This window comes from Antedon bifida, chromosome 2, assembly GCF_963402885.1.
Source record: "Antedon bifida chromosome 2, ecAntBifi1.1, whole genome shotgun sequence".
Classification (NCBI taxonomy): domain Eukaryota; kingdom Metazoa; phylum Echinodermata; class Crinoidea; order Comatulida; family Antedonidae; genus Antedon; species Antedon bifida.
This window is the reverse complement of record NC_136227.1, coordinates 3537066-3553573: the sequence shown is the minus strand read 5'-3', so window position 1 is coordinate 3553573 and position 16508 is coordinate 3537066. Positions and strand designations below refer to the sequence as shown.

The 16508-nt window shown below is 33.6% G+C and overlaps 2 protein-coding genes across 2 annotated transcripts; both read right to left on the bottom strand.

Moving 5' to 3' along the window:
- On the bottom strand, window positions 1–4043 carry LOC144835849 (transmembrane ascorbate-dependent reductase CYB561-like). Its single transcript, XM_078690966.1, has 4 exons — window positions 3678–4043; window positions 1455–1669; window positions 1024–1181; window positions 1–643 (listed from the first exon to the last, which is right to left on the bottom strand). The coding sequence occupies exons 1-4, from the start codon at window positions 3868–3870 to the stop codon at window positions 460–462; spliced, it is 750 nt and encodes a 249-aa protein (XP_078547092.1). The 5' UTR covers window positions 3871–4043; the 3' UTR covers window positions 1–459.
- Window positions 4044–4782: 739 nt separating this feature from the next.
- LOC144835336 (uncharacterized) lies at window positions 4783–7367 on the bottom strand. The gene is made up of 3 exons (XM_078690423.1): window positions 6747–7367; window positions 6464–6542; window positions 4783–6105 (listed from the first exon to the last, which is right to left on the bottom strand). Exons 1-3 carry the CDS (start codon window positions 7365–7367, stop codon window positions 4880–4882), a joined length of 1926 nt encoding a protein of 641 aa, XP_078546549.1. The 3' UTR covers window positions 4783–4879.
- Between the last annotated feature and the right edge of the window lie 9141 nt (window positions 7368–16508).

Sequence of the window (16508 nt, the reverse complement as noted above, 5' to 3'; positions counted from 1 at the left end):
TTGCTACATTAACAAACAATAAATCTAACTGAATAAAAACGACTTAAATATTTGAGTACAAACAATCGAGTAGTTTCTAAATACAGTGAACCCTTCCTTTAGGACACCCCTCCCTATTTAATGGAACAACCCTATCCAAGTCAATTAGGTCTAAAAACCGATATTAAGGGGCGTAGTGGTTAAAGCTACACTAAAAATGCCCAATATGATAGTGATATGCCCAAATATAGTAGTGATATGACATCATCATGTCCATATATGGCCACATCACATTTTGTGTCACATAAAGTTTGATAGTGTAGACAGAGCTTAATATTCGTATTTAAATTGCGTGTTGATAGTTAGTGTATGGCGAAAATCAGTTTATGATAATTTAATTATCGTACGTCCTAAGTTACGAAATTATAGTTATTTTTCTTAAAAAAGTTTCTCTTTCTAAGCTCATTTGCTCAAAATGATCTACGATCTTTGTGATGAAGTTATCAGTTCCAAAGAATCCTCTTTTTGACGTTTTGGTCCAAACGTTGGATTCCATAATATGCTGACGATGGTGGCAGCAAATAGCAGTAAACACAGGCAGAACGTATTGCTTACGACAACTGCTTGAGGGAACTTCTCAGGCGGGAATTTTTCTGGATGTACTCTGTAAAAAAAATAAAAAATAAACATCGAAATATCAAATAATTTGGGCGTCACTGTTTAATTTCGCTACGTTTATGGTTATGTAGTAGGCCTATTTACCAGCGCTTAGTCTGGGTTCCAGACGGAGTTTTAACTTAATATTAGTAAAAAGATAAATATTTTGGCACATATGGCGTTTCATACGTATTCTACTTGACTTTGTAAACTCCTGTATTTTTAGACAAAAATCGAAATAAAAAAGACAATAAATACAGACTTTGGGAAAGTCTAACCAACTGCTCTCCCTTAGCACTTTAGTGCATATGTACAAATCTTATATTATATATAAATATAATAATAATTATGTAAAATAAAAAATTGACATTTCACTGTTTCACTTACATGTCATATATTGACGATTCTGACATCCCCATCAGGGCGCTTCCAATCATCATGATAAAAATCAATCGTCCAGAAGACACGTGAAGCGATAGAACACGTGACCTGAGAGCTTCTGAGCCGAATTTAGGAAACGCCAAGAAAAGAAAACCGACGAGTAGCTGAAAATAAAATGCAAACTAATCAATAAATCGAAAATCAATCAATCGCGAAGGTCCGGTCTAGTAATAAACAAGGACTCTGGATATCGATGTGATATATCTTGTATAATCTGATCAAAATTCGGCCACACAGAAGTTTTTCAACCACATTTTTACCCATCATAAATGCATAATGTTAAAAAGGTAGAACCAGTAGGGCCTACTTGGTCACGAAAGCAACATTTTGAGGGTGCGCTTAGCCTATAAAAAATAAAACAAACCAGGGGCCTTTACCTGTAATCCATACAAGGAAAATGCCGTGATCCCGACCCAGCTGTGGGGATGATACATATCAGCCCAGCCTTGTGTTTCATGGAACTTAAACGTAGCGACGAGACCAACTGTGGCTATAAGGAAGGCAGAGGTCTGAAATACACCGTGTATCAACTTGGCTGTGGCTCTTGTGACTTGAAGGCCTGTTGCTGAGATAACTCTGTAGGCAATCGCACCTACGATTGTCAAATAGAAAAACATTTGTTTGGTTTCTTATCTATATTAAGCTTGATTCCCATTAGGACGCAACGCAAAGACGCACCGCAAATGCGTAGACGCGTAGACGCAATAACAAGCGACAGTCGAATTATCCATCGCTTGTGATTGGTCAAATCTTTTACGTTGCGTTAAGTCGTTGTGTTGCGTCTCGTACAGCTTGGTTCCCACTAAGACGCAACGCAGGGACGTAGACGCAACGTAAAGTGTAGTTCCCACTAGAACGCAACGCAGCGACGTATGGACGCAAAGTGATGTATTGCGTAATCACAAGTGGGAACCGACGACGCAACAATGCTGCAAAAATCGCAGGTTTGATTTCACGCAGGCGGGGGCAAACACAATTATTGGAAAGGTATTTTCTTACGTTGCGTAGGTTGCGTTACGTTGCGTCGGTAGTGGGAACCACGCTTAAGTGAGTAGAGCACTCACAAGCGATGGGTTATTCGAGCTGTCGCTTGTCATTGGTGAACACGCATGCGTTGCGATTACGTCCTTGCGTTGCGTCCTAGTGGGAACCAAGCTTAAGTGATATTTTATATGTACAGTAGTATCTTTTATTTCCGTATTGTTTGTAAAGTAAACAACTTTCGTTCAATTCAAGTAATTGACGATATTTGTATTGGTGTTATAGTAGTAGTATTTATACGGTTATGCTGTCATCCATTATTTTTATAACATTCCACTTTAAACGAATACGACGATCGATCGTGATTTTGTTGTCCCCGAACGAATTAGGTTTGATGAGCATACTGAGAGCATCTGCTTGTTTTATAGCTTGCTTCTATCACGTGGGACGAGTAATTGTACTATAATTATAGTATCTGTACCAGCAGCTTGTTCAATTCCACCATTCATAATATGATTGTTTACTAGTGTGCAAGATACGAATGTTATTCATTCATGACATTTAAACATTGCGTCATCGTAGTAGACGACATATTTGCACATACACGCAACTAAAGCTAAATTTATCCAAATCTCCTAACGAGATGATTTATCCAAATCTCAATGGGCAAACGAATGAAAACATTATCACGTCATCATATCACAAACGTAATTCAAAACAAATGACAATGTTATGTTATACTTATAGCTCATCACCGTAAATGTTTTCACCGTCGTAATTACGAGTCGTATAATGTTTGTAAGTTAGACACAGATACAAAGAAACTATATTGGGTTTCATGTGATTCAAATGCATGTATTTGCCACCGTAACCATTTATATCGTCATCAACGTATACATTTAAAACAACTGACAATTTTATAGCTCATCATCGTATTAATGTTAATATTTTCACCGCTGTATAATGTTTGTTAGGCAAAGATATACAAAGAAAATACGTCTAAATTGGGTTTCACGTTATTCAAAATGTATGTATTTGCAACCGTAATCATTTATATTGTCACCCTATCGACATGACAATACGTATAATTTTAAAACAATGGACAATGTTAGCTCATCACTGTAAATGTTAATAAAAATTTTCACCGCCGTACAATGTTTGTTAGGCAAAGATACAAAGAAAATACGTCTAAATTGGGTTTCACGTAATTCAAATTGCCACCGTAACCATTTATATCGTTTCTTAGAATTCATGGGTGTGGGTTGTGTCTTTATACCGTTTGATTTGATTGCGTTTGAGGTTTACGTACAGTACGTATAACAACGTCTGCTCACCTTGGCATATCGCGATTGACGCAGTAGGCCGTACCCCACCCCCCAATTAACGTATCGATCGTGACCAGTTTTTTTAAAACCATGATAAAATAATTAATTTTCACTGTTATTATTTTGTCCGTTGTGAAGAAGACGATGTTCCCTGTATATAATAATAATACCATTATTAGTTAATGATTTATAGCACCAGTGTCTAGACAATAATTATACAGTGACCCCCAAATCACCATATGGTAAATACAGTAGTAGGCTAGATATATATTAATTTAAAAATGATGTTCTTACCGTTGCCTTGGAGGAATATAAAAGCGATGACCATGAGAAGTGGATGATAGTTGAATGTCTTCAGACTGCCATCCCAGCTGAATCCAGGCTCCTTGTTGAGTTGTCCTCCAAACAGACCGATGAGAACCACGGCAGTCAAGCCCGAAATCTCGGCAAGGGCCACAAGAGCAAAGAACACTATTTTATCTGCCATTAGGCCTACTTTCTTTTATCTAAACTTCTTGATTAAAACCTACTATTCGTGTGTTGCCTGGCAGAAATCTTGGTGTATGTGTGCCAATTTCGATTGATTGTACTATCTTCTTCTCTGGACAGATGCGACACTATAAATACTATATTTCAGTAACAGAGTATTGACTAGCGCCAAACAGATGCGACCCACGTGTGTTAATTTACTACGTTTTGATTGTTATAGTCTGCATCCGTTTTACGATGATCAATTATGATTCGATGATATATAAAAAAAAAGTGTCGCACTTGACCTCTAGCAGCATTTTACAAGGTCAAAAATTATTTATAAATGAAAACGAGGCAAATGATTGTTGATATGATAAATATCGCAGCGGGGAGAAATTCCTATTACGGTTTTAACGACGAGGAATTTCGATCAGCCGTCGTCTTATGATTATGATCACGTTTCTTATGCGTGTTCATTACATAATACGAATAGTGGTTTTTTTTAAGGTACCGTCCTTGTCGATTCTAAAAACAGCGCGTATTGGGAAATACTTTGTTTGGTATCTGCAGGGAAGAGCTCTTCCCTGGTATCTGCTTTTGTTTTATTATGGAAGGTCGTGAACGATTGACCTGTTAAATACGTGCGTAAAATTAGTACATGAACAAATGTGTAGTGCGCCCTCTATATCGACACCAAAATAATGTTCCTTCAGAAAATGAAGGCCTATCGTACTGTATACATGCGAGTCATAAACAACCAGAAGTACCACAGAATTTGCTTTCTGAAAACATTTATATTAATTTATATACATTTAGTAATTTCCTTTATTTCCGTGAAAATTCAATGACTTGAAAGATAAATGTGCATAAAATTAAAAGGTTTTAGTGAATAAAAAAATCAATTTTCATAAACTTTTTGAGCCTTGAAAATAAAAACACATTAACTATTAAAATTATATACATTTTTTATATAGATTCCAGTCTAAAGAGATATTCAAACATTCATCAACTAAAACCACTGAAATCTAGTTCCATTTGTCAATATCTTCAATAAGAGCTGGTGGCAATTCAATGCTTTCAAATTTATCAGTCCAAAATAAATCTGGAAGGTATCGTTTCGACGGAAATAGCTCACTGTCATCTATAAGAGATATGCGACAATTTTGAAGGAGGTTTCGAAGTGCGCCATCATTTGATGTCTTCCTTGCTGACGATTCAGAGAAAGATGCTCCAGAAGAAACTGAAGCAAGAGCAGGTTGATCATGAGGTACTTGTTTGGTTAATGATGTAGAAGATGTTGATGCAGGAGGTACTGGTGTAGAGGGAGATTGATCTGCTGATGTTCCATTTGCTGATGTACAATTTACTGTACCAACTGTCAAGGAATGTGATGCAACAATATTAGTAGAATCATTCATTGGCACCAGTGGCGTAACGCTGGTGGAAAACGCCCCGTCATTGATTGGCACTTGACAGCCAGCCAGCTGATTAGAAGACAATGTTGATTTTGTCGTTTTTGGAAAAATCTGGTGTTGCAGTCCACGATTTGTACCCTTTGTTTTGACATTTATCGGTGCTTGACTCAAAGATAGCGGATTAGAAGCTACTGTGGTTGTTGTTGATACCGGTCCAATTATTATGACAGTTTTGGTTGTTGTGGCAACTGGTAGAGAAGCGAGTGCAGTCGGGGTTGCTGCTGACGTCATTGCTGTTGTTTCCACCAATGACTTCTGACTTACTTTAATAATGTTGTCAACAATGCTAGCGCAAGTACCTTGTGATGGTGTTTTTTCTTTGTTAATATCTCTTGCAGATTCGGATGTGTGAGAAATAGTTTTAGGAGTTGTTGTAACTAACCCAGCACTCACTAACTTTTGAACAACCAAGTTTAGATCAACATTTGTCGACTTCTTTCTCTTTGGCAAATCTGTCGGTCCTTCCTGAATGTCTTCCCATAAGTGCTGAACTTTTTTACTTTGATTGACATGGTGAGATTTGCCTTCACTCGATCTCTCTGGTGTTGAAGATGAGCTTAATTCATTTTCATTTGAAATAATCCGGTATATTTTGACTAGTTTTAGAAGAATCTTCTGTTTTGCCTTAATGTTCTCTAGTTTCTCACGTTGCCTATTTTTATTGAACTCTCTTTGAAGTTTTGCCAGTTTATCAAGAATACCTTTTTGTTGAGCTTTCAAAGAGTTGTTCATAAGCTTCAACTGCATCTTGATTGACAACAACTTAGAGTTGATTCCTAATTAAAAATAAATATGTAATTTAAGTTTAGAATGCCACTAAAGCAGTGAGTGGTGGTGGTCAGACAGTAAATCAAGCAAAACAAAATGTGGTAACTACAAACTGTCTTTCCCGCTCTACAGCTAATCTTTTATAACAAATGATGATTTGAAACAAATGTATGTTTGGTCATTTAATTATCATATTGTTAATATTATATATTTTGTTTGTTGAGATATTAAAAAGGTATTATACATTTATATACTTTATATTCAATGAATGAATTAAGCTAATGAAAACAGTTCATACAAAAATATATTTTATATAAGTATTATTATATACTATATTTATTATATAGGAAATGTATCCCTTCTCACCTGGTTCAGAACCATTCTTCAATCTTTCTAACTTTGTCTCAAGCTCCATCAAGTCTTTATGGTCCTGATCAACAACCTCCTATTAAAAATTAAACAATACATGTACGCTCTGTCAACACTATCAAACCAGTTTAAGTAAAAAATATTATGTGCCTAAATATGGTAGTGATATGACATCATCATGTCCATATATGGGCACATCACATTTTTTTTGTCACATAAAGAGACAGAGTTAGATTGTTTTAATAATGTTAATATATCAAATACTGTATATATTACTAACCCATGTGTTATCCATGGGTGTTTCTGCACTCATTTCCTCATCTGTATTTCTATCTGCTCTTTCTCTTACGTTTCTTCCAACTCTCTTTCTTACTGTTTTATCGTTTCCTTCATGTTGTGTCTCTAAAGTTGCTTTGTCTGGTGTCATTCTTCTTACCTCCGCTGCTTTAGATTCCTTCACCCGTGTCTCTACTGATATTTCTTGCTCTTCTCTGATTTCTGCTACTTCTGATGTTGTTGGTGTTTCTATTCTCATTATCACTGGATAATTATTGCCTTGTCCAGATATCTGTGGTATCAATACTTGTGGTCCATCCACACATGTAACTTGAGTGTCTTCAGTATCTATTACTGGTAATATGGTCTCTATCACTGGTGATATGGTCTTTACCACTGGTGATATGGTCTCCATCACTGGTGACATGGTTTCTATCACTGGTGATATGGTCTCCATTACTGGTGATATGGTCTCTATCACTGGTGATATGGTCTCTATCACTGGTGATGTAGTCTCTATCATTGATATAGTCTCAATGCATTCCAGTCGTTTAATGATGTTACTTCTATCTTCTTCAATCTCTGTACAATCACTATCATAGTCATTTTCAGTACTATATTTCATAACTACTTCATCAAGTGCATTGACTGTGATGCTTTCAATATCATTTAGATCTGAAAAAAGTTACTAACCATTAATGAACTGTTAATAATATCCAAAAATACATTATTGTGTCTATTATAGGTCAGTTGATGGATTGCTTTGAAGATGTCCATTCAGAGCCTGTTTGAGGTGTTGCTTGGTGAGTACAAATACCATTTTATCTCAAATATTTCATAGTATGTTGTTGCAAATAAATACTTATTTCCTCCTTATGGCAGCTTAGGTAATTTATATAAATCTGTTGCAGCTTCATGATATTGTCTAAAGCTCTGTCTACACTATCAAACTTTGTGTGGCAAAAAATATGGTGTGCCCATATATGGACATCATAATGTCATATCACTACCATATTTTGGCACATCACACTTTTTTTTATCCAACTAGTTTGATAGTGTAGACAGAGCTTTAAAGACGTTTATTTTGATTACTTACTTTCCCTTTCTTGTTTTTTAGGAATTTTGCTAGAAGGAGGTGAAAACACCGGTGAACGATATACTTTATGAGATCTGAAAATGTTAAACAAAATGCAAAATCAACATTCCTCAGATCAGAACAGGTAAATATTCAGTGGTGTAACAGCTATGTGCGCTTATTGGCTAAACCCAGGGGCCCCTGAGCAGAACCCAGAGGAGAAATAAGGCATTTAAATATGTAGAAAAATGCTAAAAACACCCAAGGCCTGCAGCGTTGGAGGGGCCACTTACTGTCCCTATGTTAAGCCACTATAAATGTTATTACTAACTTCGATAACTAGGTTCATGGTTCAATCCTTACTTAGTGCCAAACATCACATCCCAGTTACTTGGTGTTGGATGTGTATGAAATAAATGTTTAGGTTTACATCTTGTATTTAAACCCCACAGGATATTGACTTTAAAGTACATTCTCTGGATAATTTTCATTCAATCTTTTCATGATTGTTAACGTCTTTGTTAACAAATTTGTTTTCTTTGAATTGCTAATTTGCCTTCCCTGGTTTAATTTGCTTCAGGGGTACTGTTATAAAAGTAATAAATAATAACCAATAAACTAAAAGTATACTTGAACTTGGCCTAAAATTTTCATTTGAATATAACAGTATAATTAAAGATCTTGTGATAAATATCAAATACAGTGGTCTTGCAAAGAGGTTAACAAAAACACCTTTGTTGTGTGAATAACAGATATGTTTACTTTTCACACTACGTCTTTTGATGCCTTAAAAATAATAACCAAAGACACAAAAAAGCCATAGTAATTTTACAATACAATACAAAGGAATTTGTAAAACATATTTTCATGGGTCCTTAATTTTCATGAAGATTATGTTTAAGCTAAAATACTTACTTGGGTTTGAGTAAAGACTGTGACATTTCACTCTCATCATCGGAGCTTTCATCTACATAAATTAATGTAATATGATGATAAAAATATCTTTAAAAACAATTATTAAAATAGTAATGTTTCATAATATGTTGTTTGTTAGTTAGAGAAACTTTATATCTGCCTACATACCTTCAAATCTAAAATTCATTTGCTTGCTGACATCCAACCGTTTTTGTGTAATACTGAAAAAAAACCCAACCAAAATTGATTGTTTTATCATGAACAAATATTTGTCTGCTGCCCTCTGTCTAAAAAAAGTTTAGTAACCACAGAGTGCTTTCGCCTTTAATAATTTTGATATTGGAAAATGGGTTGAAAAAAACATTTTAAAAAGTATTCTTCTTTCACTTACATATCGTGAAGTCCTGTAAGAATTGGAGAGTCTGCATCGTCAGCTGATTGTGATGACTCTGATATGATTGTGTTGTCACTATCCATCGTGTGTTTAATAACATAAAAAAGGCTTGAAAAAGAATATTCAGCACATCAGTTAACTGGCCTGGCTAATTTAGTAGGCCTATATGTCTAGACCCCTACCTAGCTAGGCCCTAGTCTAGACCACCTGTTGGCCCTCCTTCTTGGTTTTTTTTTGTAGCCTAGATCCTAGCCTCTCTGACTGAGCTATTATAAGGCTAGGGTCCAGGGACATAGGCTAGTTTAGTCAATGAATAGTAGTTGATAAACAAGCAAATTAAATATTAAAATATCCTATTTATTAGTATACCTAACTAGGCTAATAAGCTATGTCCATTATTGGAACTCCTCTGTCGTGTGTGCGCATGCTGCATGCTTTAACTATTATACTGCCCTCGTCCGATAGGAAACTTTCTTAGACAAATGAGGGCGTGATTTTGTTTTGCCTTGCAGTCAATTTATTATTTTTAGAGAGAATCATTCCTTTTATCGTGTCTTTCTTTCTTACTATTAATAAATCAATTATAAGTTAAAATCTTCTGTTCAATTTACAAACATAATTAATGAACTTGATAATTTAGATGTTATTTATTATTTGTACACCTTATTACGGTAGTTGTAGCCTAATACATAACGTAATAAGTAAACACATGCCTTATAAAAACATAAATTCATAGGAAGGACCACCGCTAAACCGCTCTTTTTTTAGGAGACAATCTATTGGGTTCCGAAGGTGTCCCTTAATATGACTGTATTTATAACCGGTCCGTGTATGCGTACGGTATATCAACCTAAGAAAATCCTAATTTTATATAAATACTGTATATAACGTTTATCTTTGAATCAAATTGTTTTAAGTGGGTATTAAAAACTCATTATGACGGATTAACAAAGATCAAACAGATTGTGGCAAATAAATTTCAGATTTTATAGTTGCTTCGGATTAAATAATATATACCTTTCCCACCAGGCTTAAACTGTACCCTGAAAGAAACGAATACATATATTTAAATTAATAATAAAGATAAGACATAAGTAGTATAGATTTAAAACTTTTTATTTCTACATTTATGTTTTGTTTATGAATTATGAAGGTCACGGTCTTTTTATTTCCACTAATAAGTCGGTTTCTCTGATCTTTTCGGAGACAGGGTTTATCGCCTTTTCATACACCATAGCCTGGTAGATGTTATCTGGTTTGCGTTGGAACCAGGATAGACTCGGCGAAATAAGGACTAGGCCGCGGAGATAAAATCATTTATACATGTTAGACTATAACGGTTACGAATAGTTACGAATGCGATCAGTTGTAAAATTGCAAGGGATTTTCTACAAATGAACTACACTGATCAAAACGAGCCTTGGATCACCCGCGCCGAGTTAAAAGTGACGCAACCATGCGTATGATAGACGAACAACGGCGCGGTGGTTACTCAAAGGTTTTCTTACAACTAAAATCCGTCTGTAGTGTTCTTTATAAAAAGCTCTAATTTGTACATCACTTTTATCATGGCTCAACCAATCCTATAAAATCTCTTCCGTTTCAAACAAGGATTAACTCTCCTTTTTTTCTTTAGTTGTTTTGACAGTTCGGTTGAATTCTTTTAATGTACCGCAACCAACTTAATAGTACTGCAATATTTTTCTGACTTTTGCGAGTCGTTTAGCTTCCGTATCTGTAAGAATTACCCGGCGTCCGTATCTATAGGAATTACCCGGCGTCTTGAATCTTAATCAATGTGTGATTAATATGCATTATTTATTTAATATGCATTTTCTGAAACACAAAATAAAATACAGTATTTCGTTTAAAGATGTATTGTCCCCCTGAAAAAATAATTCTTAAACAATTTTCACATGATATTTACAATATTCGCTTTTACCAAAAATTGGATCGAAAAAAAAAATATTTATTTGAAAAAGCTGTAATTTAAAGAAAAAAATAGTCATATTGACTGCCAGCCAATGGGTTTTGGTTGAATTTAACCATTTATTCGGTTATTTTATAAGTGAAAACATTTTTTTTCCCTTTTTTTTCTACGAAAGTGATTAACTTTACTAAAACTATACAAAATAATAATAATTATTCTTCATTTTTCAAGTTTTTGGGGGACAATCTTTATTAAAGGGTTTCCCTTCAAAACATGATAAATAAAGATGAACAAAAATCTTATTTTATTTATTTATTTTTAGACTTTAGTTCAAAAAACGTTCAAAAATTACTGATGGGCTTATTATTTATCATTTCATTTGACATTTGACAATGAAACTTATTTGATTCGGTAATTTTAACTTCTAACTATATTCGAATTATATTGATATCGTTAAATGATTACATTGTTAAATTCACATTATGCCTTTTCAAATTCATCTATCAGTTTGTACATATTTTGTTCATATTAAGATTTAATGGGCGTAATAATTTAAAACCGATTACAAAAATACAGGTCGAAATATATAAATATTAGTTTTTAATGCATACTTGTGACATGATAGAGGCATTTCAAAGTATAGTAATTATTCTCGTTGCAAATGTCACCATATTTTACGGATAGTAATTGTTCAATGAACAAGTAAACGATGAACCGAAATATAATATGTAACCGTAAATTGTACATTTTACCATAAGAGCTAACTCTAACTGACCATCCTTCACGTATTGATAAGACAGCTAGAAGTGCAGCACCAGAAGCCGGCATTTAGTGGACACGCGCGCGGATGTTCATCAACGTTTAAACGCGCGCGTCAAATCGTGTATACGCGCTGACGCTATAACGAACGGTGTTCTCTGTGCGTCATCCGGCCGTCTACACTCGTAAAGTTGTCCGTTTTATTTCACGCAATCATTCATTTTTAAATTTAAAAAATTACATTTAAGCAAACTATATTCTAACTTGACTATGACCACGTGTGATAGTGACGCCACCAATTATCAACAATCTTGTAATATATCCTTTTTAGAAAACATTAAGTATATAATTTAATATAAATATGAAAGGTCTAGGCCACTTTATTTACTTGTTTATCGACAGGATAGCCTTGAACAATCGATCTTTGTCTGCAAAAGTCGTCAAGCTCCGCCTGGCTGCACCGATTTCATGCTCACCAGGCTAGAAATTGGTAAAAAGTTTTAATGGATATTATTCCGTAGTAAGTGAACCATTTTATATTCCTACTAACGAATGTCTTTATTTATGTTCTTCGATCATTCTTATGCTAAATTATGCTTTAATAAATGTGATATGTTAACTTTTTAAGTTTTAAGGTGGAGACGCGCAAACGGCAATTCGTGTTATTATTGTTGTCTGATGATTGCTTTACGCGCGATAATATTTCAACCGTGTTTTTCTTGAACTGTTTTATTCGTCTTCTTTACGCGTACTTACTTCTTAACATTTGATTGCGTTTTAAGGCAAATGCGATAAATTGTAGTAAATTGAGATTTAATGCGATTTTGTTTATCTTTATCGTTATCGTAAATAATACAATTTTTGATGGCTTTTATTGTTGTTTACTGTTGTTTCTTTATAATTGTAATCATTTTAAAATTTACCTCTAAATATATTCGATTCTATGTTAAGCCGCAAGAAGAAAACACAATTTCTTTTCTTCATAGTACTGCTGTATCGTCGTTGTTTTAAGCTCTGTCTACACTATCAAACTCACAACAGAAAATAGTAATGTTGCCAGTTAAATTAAAGCTCAGTCTATCAGTACTACACTATCAAACTTTACGTGACAAAAAATGTGATGTGCGCAAATATGACATGATGGTGTCCAACAGTGTAAACACCAATTACAGGATGAAAATATACATATATAAATAAGAACTATATAACAATTAGAATCATATTTAAACATTAATAAAATAATTTAAAATTATCTAACCAACTTATGTATCAGACATTTAAACTTAGAAAAACTACAATAAAAATATCTAATTCACAATTTTCAACAACACAACTATTATAAGCAGATGACAGTCTACGAAAAATACCATTTTTACAAACATTAACACGTGAAAATTGTACATTTAAAATTACTTTGGAACGGAGATTATGGACAGGAACATTCAGATAAAAATTAGAAATGAGATTACAGGTAAACATAGAATTTAAACACTTGTACAAAAATAGTAAATCAATAATTTGTCAATTTTAGAGGGGTAATGGGAGTTTGACAAGGCCAACAGGTTTCTGGGCCGAGGAAACGTAAAAACTTGTTATGGATTCTTTCAAATCTAGAAGATTGTGCGTTAGATAATGAATTAAAGATATCTGAACAAAATTCTAACGAAAGTTGGATAAGGGATTTATATAGTGCAATTTTTGTGGTTGGAGGGAATTTGTGACAATTTCGCCACATCAGCCCGAGTAACCTGCCGGCCTTGCCAACAATAATGGTCAACATGAAAAACAAACGTTAGTTTTTTTGTCAATAAAAACACCTAAATCTCTGTGACACTTAACACTCTCGAGCACCTCGCCAGTAATCGTATAGTTGAAATTAATAGGTTTTGTTTTGAGGGTGCAAGAGAGTACCTTACATTTCTCAGACTTCATCGACATTTCGTCATCTTTCTCGTTACAAGTATTATCAATAGGCCTACAGCAACTTCACTCTCATCGGCCGCGGCGGCCATTATAATGTTTGTGAAAAACACATATCGCCGAGTTTCCAGATTAATTAATCCGCTGTGCTTTGTTAGCTGAATATTTTTTAGAGGGACGCAAGAAAAAAAGTTAATAAATACCGACGAAATTTGAGTGAGTTGATTCGTTGATTTTTTTTCTTACCGTAAAGTATTAAATATTATTTACGTTACGTATATAAAACCAAATATATCTATTTCAAAAGTGTTTTTAATATTAAAATAAATCATTTCAAAAACAAATACTACTTTTAAGATCAGCTATTGGAATTTAGTCCGGCACTTAGCGGCCACGTGCCGGATAAGTACGTTATATTTGAAACGAATGTACAATACTATTGTACTATTTGTCTATTCTGTTTATGTAACAATAGGCACTCTTTCTCTGGTAGATGGATAGGTCGCAATGGACATATGCTACTATATTTGATACTGTATCAATACATGAAAAGACCGAATTATCAAGTTAAATCTAACTATTTTAAATAGGCTTATACTATTACCGTGTGTTAATGGTGTACTGTGTACTTCTCATTAACCTACAGAAGTAGACCAAGTTGCATCGACATTCTTTTTATTCCCGTAAAATAAAAGTTATACAGTAAATGGTAAATGTTAAAGTTATCACAAATTAAAGATGTATTGTCCCACAAAAACATGAAAATGAAGATTAATTAATTAAATCAGAATTTGAATCGGTTATTTTGGAGTTTTCCTTAAAAAAAAAAGATGAAAAATGCTTTCTCTTATAACATCCAAATCCAAACAATTCATTTGCTGGCAGCCAATTTGACTATTATTTGCTTTAAAATAGAGTTTTTTCAGGTAAATACATTTTTTTCGATTTAATTTTTGTTTTAAGTGGATAACTATTATGTGACATCAAAATGGCATATTCAACAACAAACAATTAACCAATCAATTGTTCAAGGGGACAATACATCTTTAAGTAAATAGTAGTCAAAACGTACAAATAAAATAGTTATAAGAATGGTTTAATAAAAACAAACATTGAACAAGGTTGAATCTTAGTTTTAATATGAAAAGTGAAATTAAACAAAACCAATAATTGTTGTTGTTCTTTAATGCATCCATTTTTTTTCAGGAGTAAAGCTCTGACTATCAAACATTATACGACAAAAAAAAATGTAATGTGCACATATATGGACATGATGATGTCATATCACTACCATATTTGGTATGACAGAGCTTAAGGAAAGAGCTTGGCGTGATGCAAAGGCATGGCACCTAAAGAGAGAGAATCAGGATTTGAACCCAGATTTTGGATTGTATAGGCCCTATAGCAATTCCACTCATGCATTTCAACATTTATCCAGGTAAAACACCATTTTTTTTAGATGATTTAAGTAATTTTATCTTGTGTCTTAAAAATTAAACATTAGGCCTATAAAATACATTGAATATTCTTATTTCTATTTTATTTTAAACGTAAAAGTGAAGTACATAAACTCATTATTCCTTAAAGATGTATTGTCCCTCTTAAAAAATTATTCTTAAAAAAAATGTTGTTGAATATTCCATTTGAATGTAACATGATAGTTATCCACTTTGACCAACAATTTGATCGAAAAAAAATGTATTTACCTGAAAAAATGTAATTTAAAGCAAAAATTGGCTGCCAGCCAATGGATTTTTGGTTGAATTTAACCATTTATTTTGTCATTTTACAAGTGAAAACATTTTTTTTTATGGAAGTGATTAACTTTATTAAAACTACAAAATAACATATTCAAAGTCTGATTTAATTAATCTTCATTTCTTCATGTTTTTTGGGGGACAATACATATTTAATAATAATAATAATAATAAAACTGGAGAGAAGAGAACTAAAAATTTAAAATACAATACAATAATTATGAAGTACAAGAACTGTCGGAAGATTTAACTTGAACCCGGAATCTAAATAAACACACCAGAACACATTATCTTCTCTAACCTACCACTAATCATCATCCGCCCATTATGTATGACATTTCTTCATGAAATTTATACTACAGTAATCAGTTGTGTATGATTTAAATTTCTTATTTACTCCATCGGCATTGTACAATATAATGAGCCTTATACGACGAAACATTGTTGTTTGTCTTTACAACCCGTTTCTCTTTGCATTATCACTATAGTCTCAATTGTAACGAGATAATTGGTAATTATCTATAATAATACAAATTCACATACTATTGAATTCTCTTTCGAATTTACTTACGCTGATACTGTTCATTATTCTTAGGCCTAAACCACTTAGGAAGAACGTCAGCAAGTCATTTAGTTCTCAACGCCCTGGGGCAGAGTTATACCGCGCTGAACAAGACCATGATTGCCACTTTCAACACGTTCAAAAAGAAATTAACTCGAGACCAAAATGCATGATTTTTGCCTCGAAGAGAAAATAATTTGTCTTGTGAGCATTGAAGTGTGACTCTGTGTGTAATGAAGAAGTTTGTAGGGCATGGAAAGACAACGAATCTAAGCTGACCTTTATACCGAACAGATTCGCATTGTACAAAGAATTTATCAAAATGAAATTATTTAACAATAGGAAGACTACGCTACGGCAGACGGTCGTAACTAACCGCCTATTATTTCCCACTTTTAACATCGTTAATAGATGGTGTGAGAGATTTACAATTTTTGTGTATAATTGTGTATAA